This window comes from Lissotriton vulgaris, chromosome 11, assembly GCF_964263255.1.
Source record: "Lissotriton vulgaris chromosome 11, aLisVul1.2, whole genome shotgun sequence".
NCBI classification, from domain to species: domain Eukaryota; kingdom Metazoa; phylum Chordata; class Amphibia; order Caudata; family Salamandridae; genus Lissotriton; species Lissotriton vulgaris.
The window spans coordinates 146,421,637-146,447,694 of NC_141699.1; the positions used below are offsets into that span (position 1 = coordinate 146,421,637).

Consider the following 26,058-nt stretch of genomic DNA (forward strand, 5'->3'; position numbering starts at 1 on the left):
GTTAAAATTGTTTCTCTTAATGTTAAAGGTTTACGACATCCAGTTAAAAGAACGAAAATTTTAGACTACTTTGGTGATTCTAAAGCTGATATATGTTTTATTCAAGAAACACATGTTGATGATAGCATTTTACAATATATGAAAAAAAAGTGGGTAGACACTATAGTTTCATCACCTGCCCTTGGTAAAAAAAATGGGGTTGCAATTTTCTTTGCAAAGAGATTACACTGTCAGATTATCAATAAATTCACGGATACAGAAGGTAGATTTATTGTTGTTAAAGTTAAAATTCATGATTCTACCTTCTTTTTACTTAATATCTATGGCCCCACAGCTGATGATCCTTTGTTTTGGTCTAACTTAGCTACAGAAGTTTTAAAGTTGGGACAAGTTCCTTTGATTGTTGGAGGGGATTTTAATGTTATCATTGATCCGCTACTTGATAGACTTTCTACTACCAAGTTTAGACCCCCTAAAGTTTTTCATGCTTTTAAATCTTTCCTAAGTACAACCAAACTGGCTGATGTATGGAGACTACATTTTCCCACTGAAAAATGGTTTTCCTTTTTCTCTAATCCCCATAATTCTCATTCGAGAATTGATTATTTTTTGATTTCACCTTCCCTACTTCAGTCTGCTACAAATCCTGTTATAGGCACTATAGATATTTCAGACCATGCTTTAATTTCTTTTGTCTTAAATATCTCTACTACTTTTACTAAACAAAATAGATGGCGTATGAACTCGAGCATTGTCCTTACTGATAAGCATAAACCTAAACTATTGCAGGCTATACAAGACTATTTTTTATTCAACCCTGAAGATTCCACATCTATTGTCACCAGATGGGATACATTTAAGGCCTACATTAGAGGTACCACTATTTCCATAATGGCTCATGAAAACAAACAATTTAACGCTAATATTAAGCATTTGAAAAAGCAAATTGCTAAATTTGAACGTTTGTTTATCTCTTCTAATGACCCCCAGTACAAATTTACACTTCAAAAACTCCGTTATGAATTTAATGCCATCCTTAGTCAGAGAGCAGGAGTCCAACTTTCCAAGTCAAATGCTAAATTTCGTATTAATACTAACAGATCTGGAAAACTCCTTGCTAATTACTTGCGAATTAAAAGAGATAAGACTCAGATTACCTCAATACGAGGATCTCAAGGCAAAGTGGCTATTTCTCATAATGATATTGTGCAAGAATTTTTACGTTTTTATTCAACCCTTTATAGTAAACCTGACACCTGCTCTGAATCTTTAATTGATTCTTTTTTAAATAAGTGCAATTTACCCCATATTTCCTTATCAGATAAAACAGGTCTAGACTCTCCAATTACGTCTGACGAAATTATGCTTGCCATTAAGTCACTTCCCAAGAATAAATCCCCAGGTCCGGATGGTATCCCAGCAGAATTTTACAAAGAATTCCAATCTCATCTTCTCCCTTATTTGCATACCCTTTTCTCTCACTTTAGTTCCACTGGTACTATCTCAGGATCCTTTACAGATGCCTTAATCATTGTTCTGCCCAAGCCTGATAAAGATCCTACCTTAGTTTCTAACTATCGCCCTATTTCCCTAATAAATCAGGACTGTAAGCTTTATGCGAAAATCCTTGCCACTAGATTAGCTCCTGTCCTCCATTCCATTATTCACCCAGATCAATCTGGTTTCATGAAAAATAGATATTCCGCTAATAACACTAGAACTCTACTACATATTATTGAACAAAGCTCTCACCTTACTTCTCCTGCAGGAGTGATGGCCTTAGATGCAGAAAAAGCATTTGACAAGATTCACTGGCAATTTTTATTTAAAACTTTATTGTCTTTTGATTTTGGTGCCCCTTTTATTCGTATGATTTCTGCTTTATATTTTGCCCCGACTGCTCGTTTGTTCATTAATGGTCAAATTTCTACTCAATTTCCTCTCTTTAGAGGAACTAGGCAAGGTTGTCCCCTTTCTCCACTGTTGTTTCTTTTAGGTATTGAACCTTTTCTTAATTATATTCGCCTTTGTGATGACGTTCAGGGTATCGTAATCAATGATGTTATGGTAAAAACTTTAGCCTATGCGGATGATGTTTTATTATTTATTAATAACCCTCTTTCTTCTGTACCTTCCCTATTAGACATTATTGCTCAATACTCTATGGTTTCAGGTTACAAATTAAATGTTAGCAAGACTGAATTTTTTCCTTTAAATATGTTTTGTACCTCAGAGATGCTCCAGAACACAGATATTCTTTGGCAGCCAACCAAACTTAAATATTTGGGTATTCTATTTGCTTCATCGCTGCCAGCTACATTAAAACGTAACTCTGATTTCATAATTGACTACATTAAAAACAAAACGTCCAAGTGGTCTGCTCTTCATCTCACTTGGTGGGGAAGAATGGAATCTATAAAAATGAATATAGCGCCTAAAGTTTTTTATTCTTTAGCTATGATCCCCACCCAATTTCCTCTCAGTTTTTATAAAACTATTGACACACTCTTATCCAAATTCCTTTGGTCTAACAAAGTCCCTCGTATTGCTTATAAAAAGTTAAAAATTCCTAAGTCCCGTGCTGGTTTTTCCCTGCCAGATTTTCACCTATACCATAAAGCTTTCATCTTAAAGCAGAGTGCCCTTTGGTTTAATCCTTCACATATGGTAAAACCTCCAATTTGGTTGGATATTGAAGCATCCATTGTACGGCCCTTTTCTTTACATTCATTGATGTCAATGTCCTCCACAGCGAAGGTTGTTCATCTTTCCTCTATCATTAAGTCATCGAGATTGATAATTAATGACTTAGATTCTAATTTTGAATTACCCCTACTCTCCACAGTCCACTTGTCTTTATGGCACAGTGCGCTCTTTAAATTGAACAGAAACATTTCCTTCTGGTCCTCTTGGATTTCAAGAGGAATTTTATATCTTAAAGATGTATTTAATGGTAATGCTTTTATTCCTTTTGAACAGCTACAGTTAAAGTTTGGTATCCCAGCTGATGACCTTGTAAAATATCAATTTTTATGTAACTCAATTTTGGATTCCTTCCCCAATGGTATTCCCTCCTCCACCACCAATGACATATTAATTTACCTCACAGCTGTAACATCTTCCCCTAAAGCTGTCTCTGTTTTTTATAAGAAACTTTCCTCCTCACAGGGCTCCAATGTCCAGATTATTTCGTCGTTTTGGAACAATGAACTTTCCATCTCCCTGTCAGATGACTCATGGTCCTCTATATGGCTCGACAGTATCTCTGGCTGGCTCCCAGTGTCCCTTTATCAAACCAATGCTTATATTTTATTCAACACTTTATGGACTCCATCACGTCTTTTCCATGCAAAACTGTTACTTTCTGATGTTTGTTGGCACTGCAACGCTAGCCCTGGTTCACTTCGCCATATGTTATTTGAGTGTCCAGTTATTATGAAATTTTGGTTGGAAGTATGGAATGTAATTTTGAAAATTTTACCTTTACAAGATGATATTTCCTTTAATTTTTTAATTTGCAAATAGATTGCCCTAACTCACCCCCTTTCTGACTCAGAGGCAAAATTGTTTAATTTTCTAATCACAGCTGCCTTAAAATCCATTACTTTCTGTTGGAAAGATGCTTCTTCTCTTTCAGTTCATGCTTGGTGGTCATGGATTACCTTTGCTGCTTTCTCTTAAAGGCGTTACTCATAATTCACAATCATTTCAATCGTTTTGGTCACCTATTGATTCATATGTTTTGCAATGATATTGTTATACCTTTTCTTATGTTCTATTTTTACATTGCATTTTAACTGTAACTCTGTAGTTTATGAATTCACGTTCCTATGACATGTTATTCCCATCCCCTCTTCCTCCCTTCATCCTTACCCTTCCTCCTTAATTGCGATTCTTTTGTATTATTATATGTTAATTCTGCATATTATGATTGTTTACACTTCATATTGGTTATTTGATCGCTTACGCTTGTAACTTCCCTCCTCTTTTTTGTATTGTATTTATTCGTTTTCCTTTTGCCTTAAAATTTAATAAAATCTTTCTGAACATAAAAAAAAAAAAGCACGCGCCAGACATATTTAAAGATCCTGCTAGGGCGAGGGTGCTCAATCCGAGGATTGAGAAAAAATATAGGGCTGCCCCAGCAGACCCTACTTATATTAAACAACAGTTGCCTTTAGATTCATTAGTAGTTGCAAATGCTCGTAAAAGGACCAACTCACAGACAACAGGAGATGTTCCCCTCCTGATAAAGAATCTAAAATACTAGAAGCCTCAGGGAAAAGGGTAGCTTCACAAGCCGCAAACTCATGGAGAATTGCGAATACACAGGCTCTTCTAGCAAGATACGACAGAGCACATTACGACCAGCTCGAAAGTCTAATGCAACACCTACCAGAACCTTTTAAGGTGCAGGCTAACAACCTCATTCAGGAAAGCAAGTTCATTACCAATGCCTCCATCAAATGTGCGCTAGACGCAGCCGATACATCGGCCAGGTCTATCAATTCCAGCGTTCTACTGCGCAGACACGCGTGGCTACGCATATCTGGTTTTAAAAATGAAGTGCAAACCACCATCCTCAACCAACCCGTAAACCAAGATTTCCTGTTTGGCCCCGCAGTAGACAACATTCTAGATAAAATGAAGAAGGACACTGAAACTGCAAAATCAATGGGGGCACTTCAGTTCCAACAACATCGAGGTTCCTTTCGTCACTCCTCATATAGAGGTGCAGGAAGAAGCAACACATCACAAAGCTCCTCTACCCTCAAATCCAATACCCAGAGCACTTTTAACAAAGGCTCCAATAGAGGAGGTTATAGGGGCAACAATAACAAAGGCAGAGGATGTGGAGGCAATAACACCCGAGCCTCCACTGCCACCAAACAGTGACTTCATCACACTCCCTCCAGACCACCTAACGCCAGTCGAAGGCAGAATCAACCAGTTCCTACTTGTCTGGAACGCAATTACCACAGACAGGTGGGTGAGACAAATTATCCAGTATGGTTATTGCCTAGAACTCACTTCTACTCCACCCAACATACCACCCAAACCCCGTCCTATTTCCAAAGAATACATAACACCGTTACAACAAGAGGTCCAATCCATGCTACAAAAGGACGCCATAGAGCCAGTCCCTTCTCAACACCAAGGAACAGGAGTATACTCTCTATACTTCCTAATTCCCAAAAAGGACGGGTCGCTCAGACCCATACTAGACCTCAGACCTCTGAACCAATAGATACTGTCAGAGCACTTCCATATGATAACTCTACAACAAGTACTCCCGCTGCTCCAGCAAGGCGACTTCCTTGCCACATTAGATCTCAAAGACGCATACTTTCACATACCTATACACCCAGCTCACAGGAAATATCTCAGGTTCACAATAGAAGGTCAACACTATCAGTTCAAAGTTCTCCCTTTTGGAGTAACTACAGCCCCAAGAGTGTTCACAAAATGTCTAGCCGTAGTGGCAGCACACCTCAGGAAGCAACACATCCATGTGTTCCCATACCTCCACGATTGGCTCATAAAAGCCAAATCGTACGCCCAATGTGCAAGCCATACGTCTCAAACACTCCAGCTGCTGCACAGTCTGGGTTTTTCTATAAATTACCCAAAATCTCATCTACAACCCTCCCACATACAACAATATCTGGGAGCTACAATAGATACATCAGTAGCAAAGGCATATCTAAATCCAGTCAGGATAGCCAACATGCAGACTCTAATTCGAAAGTTTCAGCCACAATACTCCTTACCAGCTCGAGTGTTCATGCAGCTCATAGGCATGATGGCCTCCTGCATATTCATTGTCCCTCATGCCCGACTTCAAATGCGTCTATTGCAAGATTGCCTAGCACGTCAGTGGAACCAAACTCAAGGACAACTAAAAGACGTAGTGTTGGTAGACAGTCGCACTCACAACTCTCTGCAGTGGTGGACCCCACAAAACCTTTCCAAGGGGCGACTGTTCCAAGAGCCAGTTCCACAAATAGTATTAACAGCGGATGCATCACTGACAGTTTGGGGAGCCCACCTACATCAATACACAGTCCAGGGACGCTGGACAGTCAAGCAAAGGACACTGCATATCAACCACTTGGAGTTGCTAGCAGTATTTCTGGCACTGAAAGCATTCCAAAAATATGTATACAACAAAGCTGTGTTGATCTGGACGGACAACATGACAGCCATGTATTATATCTAGAAACAGGGAGGGACTCCCTCTCTACAGCTTTCTCACCTAGCGCAGAGCATATGGAGGTGGGCAATTCCAATGAGAACACCTGCCAGGGAAAGACAACCAGATAGCGGATCTGTTAAGCAGACACAGCCAACAGATATACAAATGGGAGATTCACCCTCAAGCTCTCCAACCATTCTTCCAAGAATGGGGACATCCAGAGATAGATCTGTTTGCCACAAACGAAAGCTCAAAATGCCAGTACTTTGCCGCCAGGTTCCCACATACGTGTTCACAGGGCAATGCGATATGGATGAACTGGTCAGGCAGATTTGCGTACGATTTTCCACCAGCTCCACTGATTCCGCTAGTGGCACACAAACTACGTCAGCAGTCACTGACAATGATCCTGGTTGCTCCAACATGGGCGAGACAACCATGGTACACAACATTCCTGGAACTCTCCGTGGTTCCACATCAAAGACTGCGTCTGTCGCCACATCTTCTAACTCAGAACCATGGAGAAATCAGGCACCCAGATCCCAATCAACTGAACCTATCGATATGGCTCCTGAAGTCTTAGAATTTGGATATCTCCACTTACCTCATGATTGTATGAACATTATCAAAGAGGCAAGACGACCAACTACTAAAGCATGCTATGCAGCCAAATGGAAAAGATTTGTAATTTATTGTAATAATAACCAAATCAACCCATTAGACGCTTCCATCCAAAACATTATTTGTTACCTGTTGCATCTACAAAGATGCAATTTAGCATACTCTTCTATAAGACTACATCTTGCAGCTATAGCAGCATACCTCCAAAACAAACAACACCTGTCTCTGTTCAGAGTTCCACCAATCAAAGCTTTCATGGAAGGGCTTAAAAGGATAATCCCTCCAAAACATCCACCTGCACCAGTCTGGAACTTAAATATAGTACTTACCAGACTTATGGGACCTCCTTTTGAACCACTCCACTCATGTGAATTGCAATTTCTAACATGGAAGGTGGCATTTTTAATTGCCATCACTTCACTCAGACGAGTAAGTGAGTTACAGGCTCTAACGATTCAGGAACCTTTCATGCAAATACACGCAAATAAAGTAGTACTACGTACTATCCCTAAGTTCATGCCAAAGGTCATATCCACTTTCCATATCAATCAGTCCATAGAATTGCCCGTTTTCTTCCAAAACCCGCAGTCAGTAGCTGAGAGAGCCTTACACACACTAGATGTAAGAAGAGCTCTATTGTATTATGTTGACAGAACTAAACCATTCAGAAAAACAAAGCAACTGTTTGTCGCTTTTTCACCACAACATAAGGGTAACCCCATCTCAAAATCAGGATGTAAAGGGGTGCCCGAGGCGCCCCCTGGGGTCAAAGTAACTTGTGAACCCCCCTTTATGTTTTCACAGCCCAGCCTGGAATCGCCTTCTTGGCACCACGTGGAAGAACAGTATAGCGGAGATGATGAGGATCTGGTCGGCGGCCCCTTTAAGTGGACTCCTGGTTCTGAGGGGGAGTGGCCGAACTCCGCTAGAAAAGAGGAAGGTGTGCCGGACCAGGTGTGTCTTTACACCGGCGGAGCGGTTTGTGGGAGGAGAGGCGCGGAGCGGAGCAGAGACGAAGAGGACAGCGAGTGGTGGGAGGACGATTCGCCTGACTGGAGACTGCAGCGACGGACCCAGCCAAGCGAGCCAACGGAGGAAGCAGAGACGTACGAGGGATTCCAGCGGATGCAGGAAGATCCCCAGGACTGCCGACAGGTATCCAACGCGGAGCAGGACCGGAGCTCGTGGGACATCAGCCACGCAGAGGAGAGATCACCGGCGAGGCTCGAGGGAGAGTACGGAGAGGATGTCGCCAGGGACGGTGAAGAGCGAGCGGAGCCCCGCAGCGGCGAAAGACACCCAGCAGCTGCCGGAGGGAGACCAGAGTCCGTAGCGGAGCCAGGAGGCCACCGACAACGCGATCCGCCCAGCCACTCCCCCGGAGGGGCGTGGCTTCGCGAGGTACGTGATCGCATAGCGGGCTGGATTGGGAGAAGGGTGAGGCGCTAGAGCGCTTCAACCATAGGCACGGGGAAGGGGACTGTGCTGAGTGTTCACTTCTCCCTTTTGTTTTGTGCACGTAATCACTGAAGGCAAGCACTTTATCGTTGGGAGCACTAGTCAGGACTCACCTCACTTCCCCCCCCCCCCCCCGGGTGTTTGGGATTATTGATCAGAAAGGCCGTGACAGTAACGCGCTTTTCCTATTTCATTTACATAAAACCTAACTGGGAGGACGACACGACGGAGCCAGACGCTGTCGACCGAAGGCGGACTCTAAAGAAAAGGCGGACCGAGGGTGTCCTCTCCAAGAGCCGGACCGAGAGGAGTCGCTCGCCAAGGAAATCCACTGTCAGACTCAGAAGTACAGATCAGCTCTTGTCTACAATAAAGCCTTTCCCTTTGGTTACAAAGACACGTCTCTTGCCTCTTCCTGCAGCCCCGCTTACACAGGAATAGCCAGATCGATAGTTAAATGCATTCAAATATGCTACCACAAAGCTAAACGCACTCTAACATTTCCCCCGAGAGCACACTCTACGCGCAAAATGGGGGCATCCATGGCTTTTCTAGGAAACATTCCACTAGAAGACATCTGTAGAGCAGCTACATGGTCTACCATACACACTTTCACTAAACACTATTGTGTAGATGTGCAATCAAAGCAGCAAGCTGCTGTAGGCCACGCTGTCCTCAAAACTCTTTTTCAAACTGCTGCAGCTGGGACAGGTGTCCACCGCTAGAGGAGATTCTGTTATTCTTTGCTAAAGCGCTGGGATGCTCCCCGGAGTAGCCGTGCGCTATAAAAGAAATAAAGTAACATAACATAACATAACTGCTATACAGTCTATGCTAAGATATGAATTCAGCAGCCCACATGCCTCGAACGGAAAATGCTACTTACCAGTATGCATCTGTTCTTGGCATGTAGGGCTGCTGACATTCATATCGCCCACCCTCCTCCCCAGGGCCTGTCGCAGCTGCAGGATTTTCTTTGCATGGCCATCTTTTTTTCTACTATACTCCATCTTTGCCACAATGGTGAAAAACAATCTGAGGATGGAGTGGATGCCCATGCGCACTGTAGTCCAAGGGAGGAGTCACCCATCTCGTGATACTTCGAAGACTCTTCCAAGACAACAAGGTGCAATCATCCGGACCCAACACTAGGCGGCGATCTATGCTAAGATATGAATGTCAGCAGCCCTAAATGCCAAGAACAGATGCATACTGGTAAGTAGCATTTTCCTTCCTTTGGGCCAATTCACTCCCGCGGGAGCAAGCACTCTCATTGGCTGCCAGCTCCATCAGAAAAGTTTTGCTGCCAGCTATTACAGGGCTCTGGGACATAGTCCCCTTTCCTGAAGTAAAAAAATGAAGGTAATATAAGGGGGCAGAGTAGGGATACCCTGCCCCCACTAGGGCCCATGTGGGACCCAGAGGGATCCCCCTGCTGCCCAAATACAAAGAAAATCGTCGCATATTGCTGCGATCATCGGGTGAAACAAATGGCAGCCGGGGTTACATTCTTCGGTTATAGGCCATGGTGACCCCCCCCACTTTCCCCAGGGGCCGCTTTGTTTATTGAAGGGGAGGGGGAAGCACTGCTACAAACCTTGCTTGGCCTTTATGCCATCAGCCTTGCCAAGCTGTATGCTGGTTGGAGGGAGCTACTTTTGGGAGAACAGTTCCATTATTGACTGTTCTGATCTTATGGCTTTTTTTGTGGTTGTTCTAACCTGGATACTTGATTATGTGACTTCAGACAAATGACTTCATCTCAAATTGTAGAGTTCTACCAAATGCAATGTAAAAATATATAAACAAGGGTTGCTTGTGGTGTAGTATTGTGCAAATTACATGTTCTGACCCCACCCTTCTCAGCCACATTTCACACACCCTAGTGTTCTGTGGACAGCATCTCAGGCTTCAGGTGTTACCTGCTGTAGTTTTCTGTAAAGTGTTCTGTTGCTCTTTGGATAGCTACGCGCCCTATATCGAATCCTCGACAGTGTCAGTCTGTGTTCACAAAGACACGGAATTGAACTGTTCCAAAGTCGATGCCTGAACACAAAGTGACGCAAAATTGTGGATGATTTTTTTGTTTGTGTTTCGCTGGGCATCTAACCGAGATCGTTCGGGACCACATCCCCTGGCGAGGTTAAAACACGTCCTTACAGGAGGGGTGCGAAGATAATCGAGAGGTTTCAGGAGGATTAGGTGATAATGGAACTGCGACTGCGGCACCATCACATTGACTTCTTCATTAGCACCTTCTGCACAGGCTTGCCCGCTCGTGTGACTGACAGATTTACAAACTTCAAACGCACTTCGTTATACAAACTTTCTTATTCAGCAAAAGAATTAAGCCAGGAATGTCATTTTCAAGGAGCCACTGTATTGTTTTTTGTTTTCCACATGGCCTTTCCATGTTCCCCAGTATAATTCTTCGTAGAAACACTCTGGAATTTTACATTTTTGGACACCTGTTTTACATTTTTGTACTTTTCTATTACCTTTCTGTAATTTTAAATATCCATGCTGTGACATTTATTAACAGTAACATTTTGCACGGCACGGTTTTATCCAGACGGGTAATTCTCCTAGTATTTCTACACAAGCTTCTCTAGGAAACAAATGCTTGGAAAGGGTGGTGCATCAGCTGTTGATTCTGCGTGCTTAGTCTGTTGCTTGGGTGATATAGAGATGACGGGCAGAAGAGCTGCCGTATTGGATGCAAATATCTTCGGCAAAGTCACGTGTTGCTGCCCAATGCCTCCGATACAGTTCTAAAAGTAAACCTTTGTGGAGAGGCAGGTCCCCTTGTGAAGGCTTCTTGTAAACAAGCGCGTAATTTAATGGGGTCGGTCAAGCATTTGTTTCCAGCAGACTAATAATGGCGACCAATACTAAAGTACCATTAGTACAGCGCGCGCCGCCGAAGGCATTGCTTGTGGCCCTTTCTGTCATGCAGCTCCATGCTGCTTCTGAAAAAGAATCACCGGCTGATTCCATCCACGGGGATTGGTACCCGTGACTTTTTTTATAAGATGAATACATTCCTGTGCACTCTGCCTCATTTTATTGTTCAATAAAGTACTTCCTTCCTGAACAACGAACCCGTGGCTTTAAAGTTGCTCTGAGATCTCTGGAGCAGGTTCATAAACCAACTGAGTAGTCTAAGTACATGCCTGCTGTCAAGATTTGTAGGAATTATGCATAAAATAAGATCCAGGTTGCGTGACATGGCTGACTATATTGTTAAAAAAAAGTCTGAAATGGTTTCTAGTTTTTCACTGCAGTGTGCACCTTCAAATAGTAATGACCTGGGCGTAGGAAATAATTTCTCTCCTTACTTTGGCTTAATTGGCCAGCTAGGAAGGACGGAATTTAGGGCCGGATTTCGTCTTTTGCGCAGTTGCACCGGCTCTCCATCGGCACAACTGCACCAAAGCCTTGCAAGGACCGCCTGCCTTAGCACGAGTTGAACTTGTAGAATGTGACGGTCCTTTTCCTTTTTCATGGCGGTGCCTGGAAAACAGGCACTGCAATGGTTAATGGCAAAAATGTTCCTCACCATCCATACCGTGCTGGATCTTTGGGGGACTACAGACAGACATGTTGTGCCCCCCTGAAAACATGCCTGTAGAGCCCCCTTTGTTCCTCCACCGCCAGCCTTTTCATGGTGAGGATCCCGCCATGAAATGGCTGGCGGTAGTGGAAATTGTGGAGCTGCTACGCCACCGCCAGGGAATGTCTGTTCCCTGGCACAGCTGGTGGTCCTCCGCCGCAGCGACTTTGAAGTCCTAATGCGGCGGACGGACCACCGCCAGCGCAAGTCTGGCGGTCGTGAGATCAGGCCCTTGGCCTTTCTGTTCATGTACACTAGGAATTGGCCCAGATTCTTTCATTTAGAAGCATGTTGGACTTGTGTTTTGCAACTATAAGTAACATCAGAATATGGAGGTCCTCAAACATTCTATCTTTAATGTGCTGTACAGACTTGGCCCCATTTCATGTTTTTCTCAATTTAAATATCGTCAGTTTGTCTTCAGGTTGTGTTCATTAATGTATGTTATGCGTACCAGTAAACTAGCGGCCACCTCCAAGTAATGTACAGCAACACGTCTTGAGCTGAATTGTAAAATGTAATTTATGTATGTTTATTACTATTTCCAGGAAAGACACAATGCTAAAACTGTTGGAGAGATCAAGCAGTTTGTCTCACAGTTGCCACACATGCAGGCAGCAAGAGGGTCTCTGGCAAACCATACATCGATTGCAGAACTCATCAAGGACATTACAAGTAAGTGAGGGCTGCCCAGGTCGGCCTAGCTCCCTTTAGAAACCATGATCTGAACCAGCCGATCTTATGGTTGTGTCCCACTAAAAAATGAGGACGTGCAACAGGAGGTATCACTGCTTGAAATGGGATTTTCTCAAGAACTTCACCAAGATCTGCAATAGTTGCCTTTTAGGTCCACAATGTACAGTTTAGCCCTGACTATAGAGTTGGAAACAAGCCTGTCTTGAGTAATTTGTCCCCTTCGGCTACATTAAATCCCGGCCTGCTACTAGTGCCCCCCTGTAACACGCAACCTCAACTAGAGTTGTAGCGTATGAAGAAATGTCAAATGTGGCAAATCTTGGAGTGGGAATTAAATGTATTGTCCAATGTGTGGGTTGCTGTTTTTAGAGCACAGAAAGCATCTGCCCTAACAGTAACCACCATATTACAAACAACTAGACCGTGCAAAAGGCGATTTTTGGAATACTTAATTTAATCTCAGCCACTGGTAATCCCTCTGGCCAACAGTCCATTCAATTGTTTTAAACTCTTATGCGACTTTGCAGACTGAGGTCAGCCAAATGCAGATCCATGTTGTCCCTTCCACAAGGAAGACCCAGCTGCAGTATGTGTAGTAAATACATTTGTATGTTTAAAAAAAAAGTGATATGTAATCTCATTGACAGAGTTGCAGACTTTAAAGCTGGTGACCCAGGTTCGAGTCCCAGCGTTGGCTCACCATCCTCTGTGTGATTGCGGGCAAATCGCTTAATTTCCCTGTGCCAAAAAAAAGGAACAGAGTTTAGAATAGTACATGGGTCACATCAAAATCCATACCTGCCAACTCACACGGTGCCACCGAGTGGCAGACTACATCGGCTCCCATCCTACAGTCTCCCGGTGAGGAGCCAATTTCATACAGTGGCAGGGAAAACGAGCTGAAAACAGTGGTTTTCCAGCTGGTTTTCAGAGGCTTTGAAATGTCTACGTTCATTAAGGGGTGTGAAAACACCCCAGGACATCGGCACCAGCCTCAGTAAGCTTTGTCTTTTTATGGAGTTGGGAGCTTGGGGCGGGTGGGGTTTAAAAATGCCTTGTAGGTACTTCTCGGCACGAGGACCAACACAGTTTAAGGCCCCGTCCCCTCTTCAAACAGCCATACTGAAAAAATTGCAGTAGACAGGTGGCTATTCAGTGTATGGAAGTGAGGTTAAAGCGAGTCAAGGACGAAGTATAGCTAGCGAAGCTCAGAATTTGGTGCTCATGGGATTCTGTTACACACTAACAAATATATCAAGAGTCATTTTTGTTGCAAACCTCTTCCTGTTCCAGCTAATTAAAAATATCAACACTCTCAGTAGGTCAAATTGACTTACACTCTGCAATTACAAGCACATTCTTATTTTTCTTTGGAGACCATAGGCAATTGAACAATCGATGTTTTTCAGTTCTCATGACTGTAATCTCTCAAATTAAATATTTTTTCAAATGGACTTTTTATCGTATTAACTGTGACTCCTTGTTTTTTTCAATGATGAGCTAATCTAAGTCTAAAAACAATGAAAAGTAAGTAATGTTTTTAAAATCATTTTAGGCAGTAATGAAACTTAAATGCAGGGCCATCTGTTAAAAAATTGTGTTATGTTAACAGATTTATATGGTGCTGTATTGCCATTAGTATGGCCTCACAATGCTTTTAGGTGTATAGTGTATTGAGAAACCTATTACACATATGAAATATATCTGCTGTGCTGTACTGTCTTTGAAATATGCCTAGTGACCATCTTGTTTACATAGTTGGATCAGAGCTAGCGGGATCCAGTATGCAGTCACATTGTAAATTTGAGTTTTATATTTCAGCCTCAGAAGCTTTCTTTGATAATTTGTCCGTGGAACAAGAGTTCATGTCGGGAATAGACACTGACAAGGTGAGTTCTTTGGAGCTGCACCTCGCTCTGAGCTCGGGGAGGGGCTGAGTGCACTGTATTTAAAAATAACTATTGGTTTGAAAAACACCTTCTACGAGAGTTACTTCTCTTTCCAGCAGTTTTCAGGCAACACTAAAAATGTCAAGATAACTCTGGTGAGTAATGTTCCCACTGTAGCGAAATGGAGTTTTGTCTAGTGGCAGCTTTGAATCATCAAAAAGTAGCGCAGAGGATTAATAAGCCTGCTGCAGCGAGCATGTGCCATTCAAATCACAGAACTGTATTTTATGTGGATAGCTCAGTGGGTTACTGCTTTTATCACAGAAATTATTTTGTTATTTGCAGTTCATAAGTTACAATCTTAATATAGCACAGTGAGCTATGAACTGTCACCAAAGAGCTGCATGCAAACTGCACGGTATAGATTAAAACATTGTTTTTTCACAGTATTTCAATATCCAAATGTTGCTAAGAATGGTTTATTAAGGTAGAAATGCATTCTTATTAGTAAAGCCAACCACTGTAGTACGTTTCAAATCCTGAGTTTGTGCTTCTCCAGATCAAACTCTCTGCCTACAAGCATGGATGACATGTGATTCCTACACCTTGTAGTCCTCATTGTCGTATATGTAAATGTATGATTCGTTGTCCCTGTATAATGTGTGTGTGTGATGTAAAGTGCTCTGACACCCTACGGTGGTATGAGTAGCGCTATGCAATAAATGACAAATGTAAGCGAGGAGCTATGGAGATAAAAGGCGCTGTGAGGAAGGAGACCATGGAGGGAGGGTGTTGCCAAAACATATTGTCGCTAAAGCCGACTATGTTTTGGGGTATGGTTCCTGCAGATACTTTTCTTTTCATATTGTCTGGTACTTGGCATTTGCTGCAATCCAAGGGTATACTTCGCCTTTTGCTTCTTCTGGTGCAGTTGCTCTTGTTGCACCATTCAAGGTATTTCACTCAGTGTTAGTTTTAAATTATTTATTATTATTATTATTATAGGGGTTTGTAAAGCGCCTGGTGACGCCTCCCGGCGTGTCCCCGCGCTATGGAGAGAGAGAGTATTAGCAGGGTGAAGCCAGAAAGACAGGCAATTAAAGAGTAAAAAGATAAGTTTTTAACATTTTTCTAAAGGATGCCTCGTTTTTATTCTGTCTGATATTCAAGGGAAGGGTGTTCCACTTTTTGGCCGCAAGAGTGCGAAAGGACCTGCCTCCCAATCTAGCCTTTTTTGGGAGCGTTGTTTTGAGCAGACCTGTTCCCTTGGAACGTGGGGATCTATTGGGTTCGTAGAGTGAAGCTAGATCAGACATGTAAGAAGGGGCTTTATGATGAATGATTCTGTGGCACCAGAGAAGTGCCTTGAATATTATCCTCTTGCTGATAGGCAGCCAATGCAGGGTATTCAGAGATGGTTTAGAGGGAGCTCTACGAGGGAGTCTTAGCACAAGACGTGCCGCTGAATTTTGCAGGACTTGTAATTTCCTAATGTTTTTTTCGGAAGTGCCCAGCAGCAGCACGTTCCCATAATCTATACGGGAGGTAATAAGTGCCTGAGTCATGGTGCGCCTGGAATTCAATGGGAGGAGATCCAAGGTGCGACTCAGCGTTTTCATGACTTCAAAACATTTACCAACTGTTTTTTTGACATGACTGTCATAGGAGAGCTTGTTGTCTATCCAGACACCCAAATTCTTGGCTTCCTGACTGGGAGTAGGTACAGGTCCCAGACATATAGGTCACCAATCTTTGGTCCATTTGGTGTTGTTCCCACCTATTATGAGCACCTCGGTTTTTGTTCCATTTAACTTGAGGCAGTGCTCAGTCATCCCTCGGAGGAGGGAGCTTGAGACAGGGAGATCAGGAGTTGAGTATCGTCGGCGTAGGAGACAAGCTCTACGCCGAACGATTGGACCACCTCTGCCAATGGCGCCATATACAAGTTGAACAGGGTGGGGCTCAGGGCAGAGCCCTGGGACACCCCCTGTTCTAGTGTCATGCTATCTGAGAGAAAAGTCCCTCTTTGGACCTGAAAGCTTCTGTTTGTAAGGAAAGCTTTCAGCCATCCCAGTGCCTCTTTAGTAACCCCCGCTCTGTTTAGACACTGTAGCAAGATGGAATGTGCTACAGTGTCAAACGCCAGAAAACTACAAAGGGGTGGCTCTAATCAGTATGGCTGAGCCAGTATCTATAGCAACAAGAAGGGGATGCCAGTACTGATACAAATAACCATTTAGCAATTTAAGGCACTCAACCTGAAGTAAAATTCAAGGCTTGGAGCTGGTCAGTAGCTTTTATTATTTTGCTTAATGTTATCAAAAGATAATTGGTTCAAAAATAAACAGTATTACATGCTAGGTACAAAAATGTGGGAAGGAAAGGTCTATCATTATATCAGGCATGTCACAAGCATACAACAACCAATCATTCAGGGGCAGTGGGAAACATGAAAACTCATATATTACAGTGAACAGTATTTACAGTGAACAGACAAACACAAAAATAGTGGAATAGGCCACTGTCTGCAAAATTTCTGAAAAGTTTGGTTATAAGATTATTTACATAAACTGTACATTCCTAACGCAAGTTTAAATAATCACAATTTTTGATACAGTCAACCAGAAGGATGAGCAAGGTAATGTACAACTGAGGGTGAAAAGCCGCAAAACAATTCAGGTAAACTTGTCACCCAGGCAGACTTAAAGGTGGTGAGGGGCCTACGCGTTTCGAATCCTACAGTTGTACGAGGATTCTCATCAGGGCCTTTGATTCTGGAGAAAGAAAAGAAAGAGAGAGATTGTAAGATCAAAGATTTGACCACAAGTGTATTTAAGCAGATCACCATTAGAATCTATACTCAGTCCACACCCTCTCCTATACAGCTTACCAAGACACGGTGTTGGAACATCCGAATATAGTTTTTCACAGCATATTTGCTGAGGAGGCTTTTTGTACCTGAAATGTCCGAAGCAGACTTAAATTACATAACGGACTTGGATGCGAGTGGCTGAGAGGTGGCAAAAAATGGGTTAAGAGCTTTTAATATTACCTGCTACCGTGTTCCCAGATGATGCTTTACCAGGGGCGAGATCACTTGGAAAGGCAAAAGGGGTCCCTTAAAGGTGGTGAACATACAAGATTTTAGGGAGGGTTTGCTATAATTGTTACACAAACAGGTTGTCAAAAGATTGCGATTCGCCTTACCTAATATTCTAAAATCTATATTTTTATTTATAGTCGCTGTCGCTGCACTTTAAGTCGCTGTCGCTCTATTTAAAACACTGTCGCCATAGGAGTAGAAGTGGAGTTCAGTCTGGAGCCTACGAAATAGGGGTGGGCAAAGTTTTATTATTACAAGCAAATGTTTCGAGGATTAAGCGTGGTAGACAACAGCTTTACAATTGTCTTACCAGAAGCGCTGAAGCTTAATTCAGCAATTTGAATTTGCCAACACAAAAGTTTAATGGACCTATAAGAAAGGAGCACACACGGCGCTTATCAGTATGCTTACAAAATAGAGACAGCCATTAGTTACGTGCAGGGGGAGGAATGCTCAGCGGCTTACCGTGTTTAAAATACGGCGGGCGTGGTCCGCTAACAGCGGTTACATGCGTTCACAAAAGTCCACGATCCTGCAAAGATGTAATATGACCGCGTATTAGCAGGCTATTTGTACCGGATTACAAAACGCGGTTTATTTGGGAACGACGGAGAAAAGAATTTACCGTCAACGCTGCAATGCACGCTGCGGAGAAGTGATTAATTCCTGCGAAGAAAGCAGAAGTTTCTATCTTAGTTCTGCAACATTGGGTTATTACTGGCTCCTAACGCGGAGTACGCTGCTTAAAATACTCACTTTCGAAGGCTCAAGCTGGGGATCTTGGCGACGGCGGACGCGAACAAAGTAGTTACATTCAGGCGGGGACGCCTAGGCGGACTGAGCTGCCAGGGAGACACCCTTATATGCCGGTCATTATCACGGCCACACCCACCAGGTGTACTGGCCGGTTTTTCAACCCGCTTTTTGATTCTTGATTTGTGCTGCGAGATCCTTTGCCGGATCTCTTGATTGGTTTTGCCTATATAAAGTAGGCGGCACGGGCATATGATACCGTAGACAACAAACTTGCTCTTGCAGTTGCTGAACGATTCATGTTTCCCAAAAATTCCGTTGTGCTGGAACAATGAGCCCTCAATTGAGGATTCACAACAGAGGCAAGTGCCACACTTGTGATGTCCAAGAATAGGGGGCATCCCCATCATTTGGCGCAATGTCATCCCCCTGGTGCTCCATTGGACACGTATGCAACACGCTGTAAGTGACCTGAAGTGGACTGTAATTTCCAAAGTAGAAAAAAATCCGCGAGGTGGCGATCAGAACCTTGCCCTGTCAAAACGGGAAGCTCTTTTGATAGTGAAATTTGACACTGCGGTGTCTGGCTTGAATGAATTAAGTGAGATATTCAAGCTTTAACTTTCTCATCCTGCTCTTTTAATTCTGCGGATTCCGTGTACACTACTAAGCTTTGCAAGTGACTATGGATTGGCCACTCCGGTCCGGGTTTTCATTCTTGCCCCCACACTTTTTTTCAAAACCGGCCAGTACACCTGGTGGGTGTGGCCGTGATAATGACCGGCATATAAGGGTGTCTCCCTGGCAGCTCAGTCCGCCTAGGCGTCCCCGCCTGAATGTAACTACTTTGTTCGCGTCCGCCGTCGCCAAGATCCCCAGCTTGAGCCTTCGAAAGTGAGTATTTTAAGCAGCGTACTCCGCGTTAGGAGCCAGTAATAACCCAATGTTGCAGAACTAAGCTAGAAACTTCTGCTTTCTTCGCAGGAATTAATCACTTCTCCGCAGCGTGCATTGCAGCGTTGACGGTAAATTCTTTTCTCCGTCGTTCCCAAATAAACCGCGTTTTGTAATCCGGTACAAATAGCCTGCTAATACGCGGTCATATTACATCTTTGCAGGATCGTGGACTTTTGTGAACGCATGTAACCGCTGTTAGCGGACCACGCCCGCCGTATTTTAAACACGGTAAGCCGCTGAGCATTCCTCCCCCTGCACGTAACTAATGGCTGTCTCTATTTTGTAAGCATACTGATAAGCGCCGTGTGTGCTCCTTTCTTATAGGTCCATTAAACTTTTGTGTTGGCAAATTCAAATTGCTGAATTAAGCTTCAGCGCTTCTGGTAAGACAATTGTAAAGCTGTTGTCTACCACGCTTAATCCTCGAAACATTTGCTTGTAATAATAAAACTTTGCCCACCCCTATTTCGTAGGCTCCAGACTGAACTCCACTTCTACTCCTATGGCGACAGTGTTTTAAATAGAGCGACAGCGACTTAAAGTGCAGCGACAGCGACTATAAATAAAAATATAGATTTTAGAATATTAGGTAAGGCGAATCGCAATCTTTTGACAACCTGTTTGTGTAACAATTATAGCAAACCCTCCCTAAAATCTTGTATGTTCACCACCTTTCAGGGACCCCTTTTGCCTTTCCAAGTGATCTCGCCCCTGGTAAAGCATCATCTGGGAACACGGTAGCAGGTAATATTAAAAGCTCTTAACCCATTTTTTGCCACCTCTCAGCCACTCGCATCCAAGTCCGTTATGTAATTTAAGTCTGCTTCGGACATTTCAGGTACAAAAAGCCTCCTCAGCAAATATGCTGTGAAAAACTATATTCGGATGTTCCAACACCGTGTCTTGGTAAGCTGTATAGGAGAGGGTGTGGACTGAGTATAGATTCTAATGGTGATCCGCTTAAATACACTTGTGGTCAAATCTTTGATCTTACAATCTCTCTCTTTCTTTTCTTTCTCCAGAATCAAAGGCCCTGATGAGAATCCTCGTACAACTGTAGGATTCGAAACGCGTAGGCCCCTCACCACCTTTAAGTCTGCCTGGGTGACAAGTTTACCTGAATTGTTTTGCGGCTTTTCACCCTCAGTTGTACATTACCTTGCTCATCCTTCTGGTTGACTGTATCAAAAATTGTGATTATTTAAACTTGCGTTAGGAATGTACAGTTTATGTAAATAATCTTATAACCAAACTTTTCAGAAATTTTGCAGACGGTGGCCTATTCCACTATTTTTGTGTTTGTCTGTTCACTGTAAATACTGTTCACTGTAATATATGAGTTTTCATGTTTCCCACTGCCCCTGAATGATTGGTTGTTGTATGCTTGTGACATGCCTGATATAATGATAGACCTTTCCTTCCCACATTTTTGTACCTAGCATGTAATACTGTTTATTTTTGAACCAATTATCTTTTGATAACATTAAGCAAAATAATAAAAGCTACTGACCAGCTCCAAGCCTTGAATTTTACTTCAGGTTGAGTGCCTTAAATTGCTAAATGGTTATTTGTATCAGTACTGGCATCCCCTTCTTGTTGCTACAGTGTCAAACGCGGCACTGAGGTCCAGCATGATCAAGGCCTTGGTTTTGCCCTCGTCGGCTCCTTCCCGCAGAGTTTCAGTAGCTCTTAGGAGTGCTGTCTCTGTGGAGAAGCTCGATCTGAAACCCGATTGTGATGTATGAAAGGCATTTTGGGCTTCAAGATGGGTCATAAGTTGGGCATTAACCACTTTCTCTGCTAATTTAGCGAGGTATGGTAGTAGGGAAATTGGACGTAGGTTCTCCAATATTTCCTGGCTCATGTTGGGTTTTTTTTTGATGGGGAACACTATGGCTTTTTTCCAGTCTGCAGGTAAACTGGCTGTGGAGAAGGATATTTGAAGCATATGTCTGAAGTGGGGCTCCAGGACCGAGAGGCTAGCAGTTAGAATTTTAGGAGGCGCGGGATCGCGTGGTGAGCCGGATTTGATACTTTTGCAGATTTTTATCAAAGTTTCAGCAGGAGGTACAGAGAATACGCATAGGCGGGATTGAGGGCATATGTGATCTTCATTCTCTGAAAAATCAATGCCAGATTTTATATTGCTGCAAATGTTCGCATAAATGTTTGTAATTTTATCAGAGAAGTACTTGGCAATTTTATTGCAGGTTTCCACTGAATCATTATGGGAGGCGGGGTTAGACTCGACTATAGAAATTTCTTTGTAAATCTGGAAGAGCTCCTTAGAGGAGTTTTCAGCTTCCAGAATCCGACTGTTGTAATAAGATGCTTTGGATGTGCGTACCTTTTTGTTGTATTCTTTTTGTGCTGTTTTATATCGAGCTTTAATTTCAGGACAGAAATTAGCACGCCATTCTCTTTCGAGCTTTTTACATGCCGTTTTAGCAAGCTGGAGCTCCTGACTGAACCACGGGGCAGTTTTTTTGGTTCTTGTGGCATTAGTTATAGTACGAATGGGAGCAGTGGCATCCAGTGCTTTTGCGATGCAGTCCTGTAGGTGAGCGTATGATGTCTCACTATCGGATCCTTGGGGAGGGCCCGCATCCTGAATGATATTTGTAAAAGAGTCAATAGAAAAGTTTTTCCATCTCCTGCGTTTAAATCGCTGTGAGCTTTGTTTGTGCTGCTCAGTCCTTTCTAGTTGGATAGATATAGGGATAATAAAGTGATCAGACCAGGGAACTGGCTGAGGAGATAGGGTCAGAATTCCCTTCCAGTTTCCAAATACAGGGTCTAATAAATGTCCGAGTTGATGTGACGGATCATTGTTTTTTAACTCTAGATTTAAGGAGAGTAGCTCTGATTTGATGTCAGCCGCCTCTTTGTCGAGAGGGTCGTCAAAATGGACGTTTAGGTCACCAAGCACTACAATTCGAGTTTTTTTTAGCGCAAGATGGGTCAAGGCTTCCACAAGAGTAGGGGTAAAATCATAGAGACGTCCAGGGGGGGGGGTACACCAGAATACCTGAAAGGGAGTGACTCGGACCAGTAATAATAGTAAAAGAGGCCACTTCACTATGATCAACCACGGTAGGAGAGAGGGTACATTCTAATGGGGCTTTAGTGGCTATAGCAATGCCCCCACCTCTACCGTCTTTCCTATCCAACCTGGAAAGGGAGTATCCTGGTGGAAGAGCCTGAATAATATCAGGATCTGAATATTCGTCCAGCCAAGTTTCCGTAAGAAACAGAATGTGGATTTTGTTATCTTCGAGTAGATGGAAGATTTCTAGACAATGTTTGCGTAGGGATCTACAGTTGAGCAAAGCAGCTTTTAATGTATTAATATCACTGGTAGAGTTCAGATTGTTGTCAGGGGCAAAAGTGCAAGAGGTACAGTTTACTAGCGATAGAGCATACATCGAGTGTTTGCAGCATGTGGGGTTGTTTGGCTGGATATCCAGTAATTCTTGTCTGCCATACCTTATGAAGGTAGATGTAGAAGAGCCAAGATTTATGGCCCCGCGCCCCGTCCGGCCGCAGACGGGCGCAGACGGGCTTGACTTTGGCTCGACTTCGGCGCGCTTCCGGCGCGCCCGCTGCACGCGTCCGCTGCGCGGTCGCTGCCCTAAACACATTTATAGTAAAGGGGAGGGGTCGCTAGAGCGCTGACCTGTGCTCCCTGAGCCCGAAAGTGCAAGGCTCCTCCTCACCCTCCGCATCAAACGCCCATGATTGGACGCGGCGGACCGGGTCGGGAGTGGGTGGAAACAAACAGCCTGAAGTGTGGAGCGGTGGAAAATACAGGTAGAATCTAAACACTGAACGTTTTAAAAATAGCCTCAATCGCTACAGTAAAACAAGGAACGCTATGATAACAGCGCGAGCAGTGTATCTAACAGAAATTAATTAGCGCTAAGTGGGTAGAGCTCGCTTCTGCCACCGGCAACACTCTCCTCCACAGCGCGCACTTGCAGAGCTGACCTTTAAGTAGTCTTCCACTGACAGCGTCGCTAGAGCGCTGACCTGTGCTCCCTGAGCCCGGAAGTGCAAGGCTCCTCCTCACCCTCCGCATCAAACGCCCATAATTGGACGCGGCGGACCGGGGCGGGAGTGGGTGGAAACAAACAGCCTGAAGTGTGGAGCGGTGGAAAATACAGGTAGAATCTAAACACTGAACGTTTTAAAAATAGCCTCAATCGCTACAGTAAAACAAGGAACGCTATGATAACAGCGCGAGCAGTGTATCTAACAGAAATTAATTAGCGCTAAGTGGGTAGAGCTCGCCTCTGCCACCGGCAACACTCTCCTCCAAATTACGCAAGTGGTTTGTGGCATGCAGTTACATCCGTATTCTGAATTCAAACAGTGCCCTAAAAAGCGTACAACAATAAATGCTCCATCATAATGTTAAGAAAAATACATTTGAAAAGTTAATTGTCTTGTTAACTGTTTTAATGGCAGTTTGTATCAGTCTCTCAGAGCTGCTTTTAAAACCGTCAGCTGCCTGTATATGTGTCACTTTGCTATCACTACTAAGCTGTAATAAATGATTACAGTAGACTAGTGATGTCATTTTCTTCTAGGTGTGTATTGAGTTACCAACTAAAGTGAAATATTAAGCTCCTTGGTATTGTACCCGTGTATGTATGTAATATAAGCCATAGAGTCATATCTCTATAAATGTTTTGTTCAATGTTTTTATAAGTATCAAACTCTGATATAACATACTTGTAATATTAAAACAATCACAGTCGCCTGTAATATTTTATTACATGCATGACTAATGATATGGCAATGCTTCTGCAAGGACACTGCATATCTAACCCACTCTTCCCACTGTCTCAGACCTTTAAAAAGGCAATCCCACTACAGCATTCTATGTACCATTGTGTTTATATGTACCATATTCAAAGGCTGTGCATTATAATGAATGAAACGCCCACAAATCAATTTAATGAGTAAAAGCATGTACGTTTGATGTTTCTTGCCATTTTAAAGGCAAGAATCTATTGCCTTGATACATCTTCATAGTGATGAAATGCGTTAGTCATGCACAATTGTAAGTTACGTAGTGCTTGCTGCCACAGTTTTGCCATTTTGCATCACTATAAACAGATGGTAGCATTACCGAAGTGAGTAGCGCTTATTTTCAAATTCAGAAGGCTAAAAGGGGTTGAAACCCTGGTTGATTTCGAACCTGTGACAGGCTTCAGTTATCTCTTCAGTGAGTGGCAAATCCATTGAGCTCGGTTCCACTCCTTGAAAGCACAAGTCCTCCATTTTGTTTTTTCTGCCCATCCAGAGTTTGTGAAGTTCTCATGCAGGCTTCCTCACAACACCCACCAGTTTGCTGTTGACTTTCGCTGGCATGAGCCTGTGTTTTGTGGACTTTAGAGAGGCGTAAGAGGGGTTCAGTTCCTATGCCATACAGGTATTTTACCTCTCAGCTGCTTGTAGCAAATTCTATCTTAAGCTGCATTGGGATTTAGAGGCTACGGAACAGGGAGCAGATGGGAAAAATGTTGTTTTGGATTGACAGCAAGGCGCTTGCGAGGTGTCGGAACCATGTTCCAGCAGTTTTATTATTTATTTTACCTGTAGTCCAATCTAGATGCCTCATTGACCTTATCATGAGATAAAATTACTACTTCTACAAAATAATCATAGTAAATTAATCGATTACATCGAAAAAAAATGGCTGTGATGGGAGACAAGTTGTATACAATGGCAACAAAACCTAATTGTAGATATTGTTTGGGTTGATATTATCACAGAGCGCAGGGAATTGAGTAGTTTTCTTGGTATCACCAATTGTTGATCAAATGAGGAAAGCTAGAGTCGAACTTCAATTTCCTACTTCGACTGTCTGCAGTGTAGCTACTGAACCATGTCTCTTTCCCAATAATTACCATTGTTTGCGGCACTGTCCAAATGATACCAAGACTCACTCATCAGAGGCCCTCCGTGCTAAAGGAATGCGCTGATTAAGAGAGAAGAGGCGACGGAGCGCAAAGTTGCAGTTGTCACTTCATTTCGCTATAGGGTATGCATTGCCTTCTAGACTACGGGGACTTGAGTATACCTTTCTTTCTGCCTATGGACTGTTACAGCGTGGTGGATTTTACTGTGCATTCCAATTCCAACTCTGCAATACTCAATGGTTCTGAAGGGCTTCCATCCTGTGCTCTCTACAAATGCATGACCTGTACCATCAGAATTTCAGAGTTGGCTATCAAGAGCTTTATCCCAAGGCCCTGCGCTGTTGAAGAACAGCTGGCCAGGCGTGTAATTCATCACTGAAGCAAATTGAAATGGAAAATGTATAACATATATACATTTGAATACCTGATTGGGTAGTTTTGTAAATGGGCTTGAGAACCCTTCTGGGGTGTACATATGTGAAATTAAGTAAACAAGTTTGATGATTTTTAATTTGTTGGGGGTTTTCTTAGGTCAACACATACATTGAGGATTGCATCGCACAGAAGCATCCTTTGATAAAGATATTGAGGCTGGTGTGTCTACAGTCTGTGTGCAACAGTGGACTCAAGCCGAAGGTGCTGGATACCTACAAGAGAGCCATCATTCAGGTGAGAGAATCCTCTGAACTAAGGGAGGGGAGAGCTGCAAGACTTCACTTAGGCGAATGTCTTGAATTCTTTGGGGGACCTCTTGACCTTAATGAAATTTCAGATTTATTTTTAATGGATTACCAAAAGTCAAGGAGAATGGGTTTTGTAGGAAAACAAACTGAAGTTTGCCTTTG

At 43.2% G+C, this 26,058-nt stretch overlaps 1 protein-coding gene across 1 annotated transcript in view; it reads left to right on the forward strand.

Annotated features, from left to right (window-relative positions):
• Positions 1-26,058, forward strand: part of VPS33A (VPS33A core subunit of CORVET and HOPS complexes) — a 164,549-nt gene that overhangs the window by 123,516 nt on the left and 14,975 nt on the right. The window contains exons 8-10 of the mRNA XM_086942966.1: positions 12,437-12,563; positions 14,406-14,473; positions 25,745-25,882. Coding sequence (XP_086799092.1) covers positions 12,437-12,563; positions 14,406-14,473; positions 25,745-25,882 — 333 coding nt within the window. The remainder of the gene's footprint in view (positions 1-12,436; positions 12,564-14,405; positions 14,474-25,744; positions 25,883-26,058) is intronic.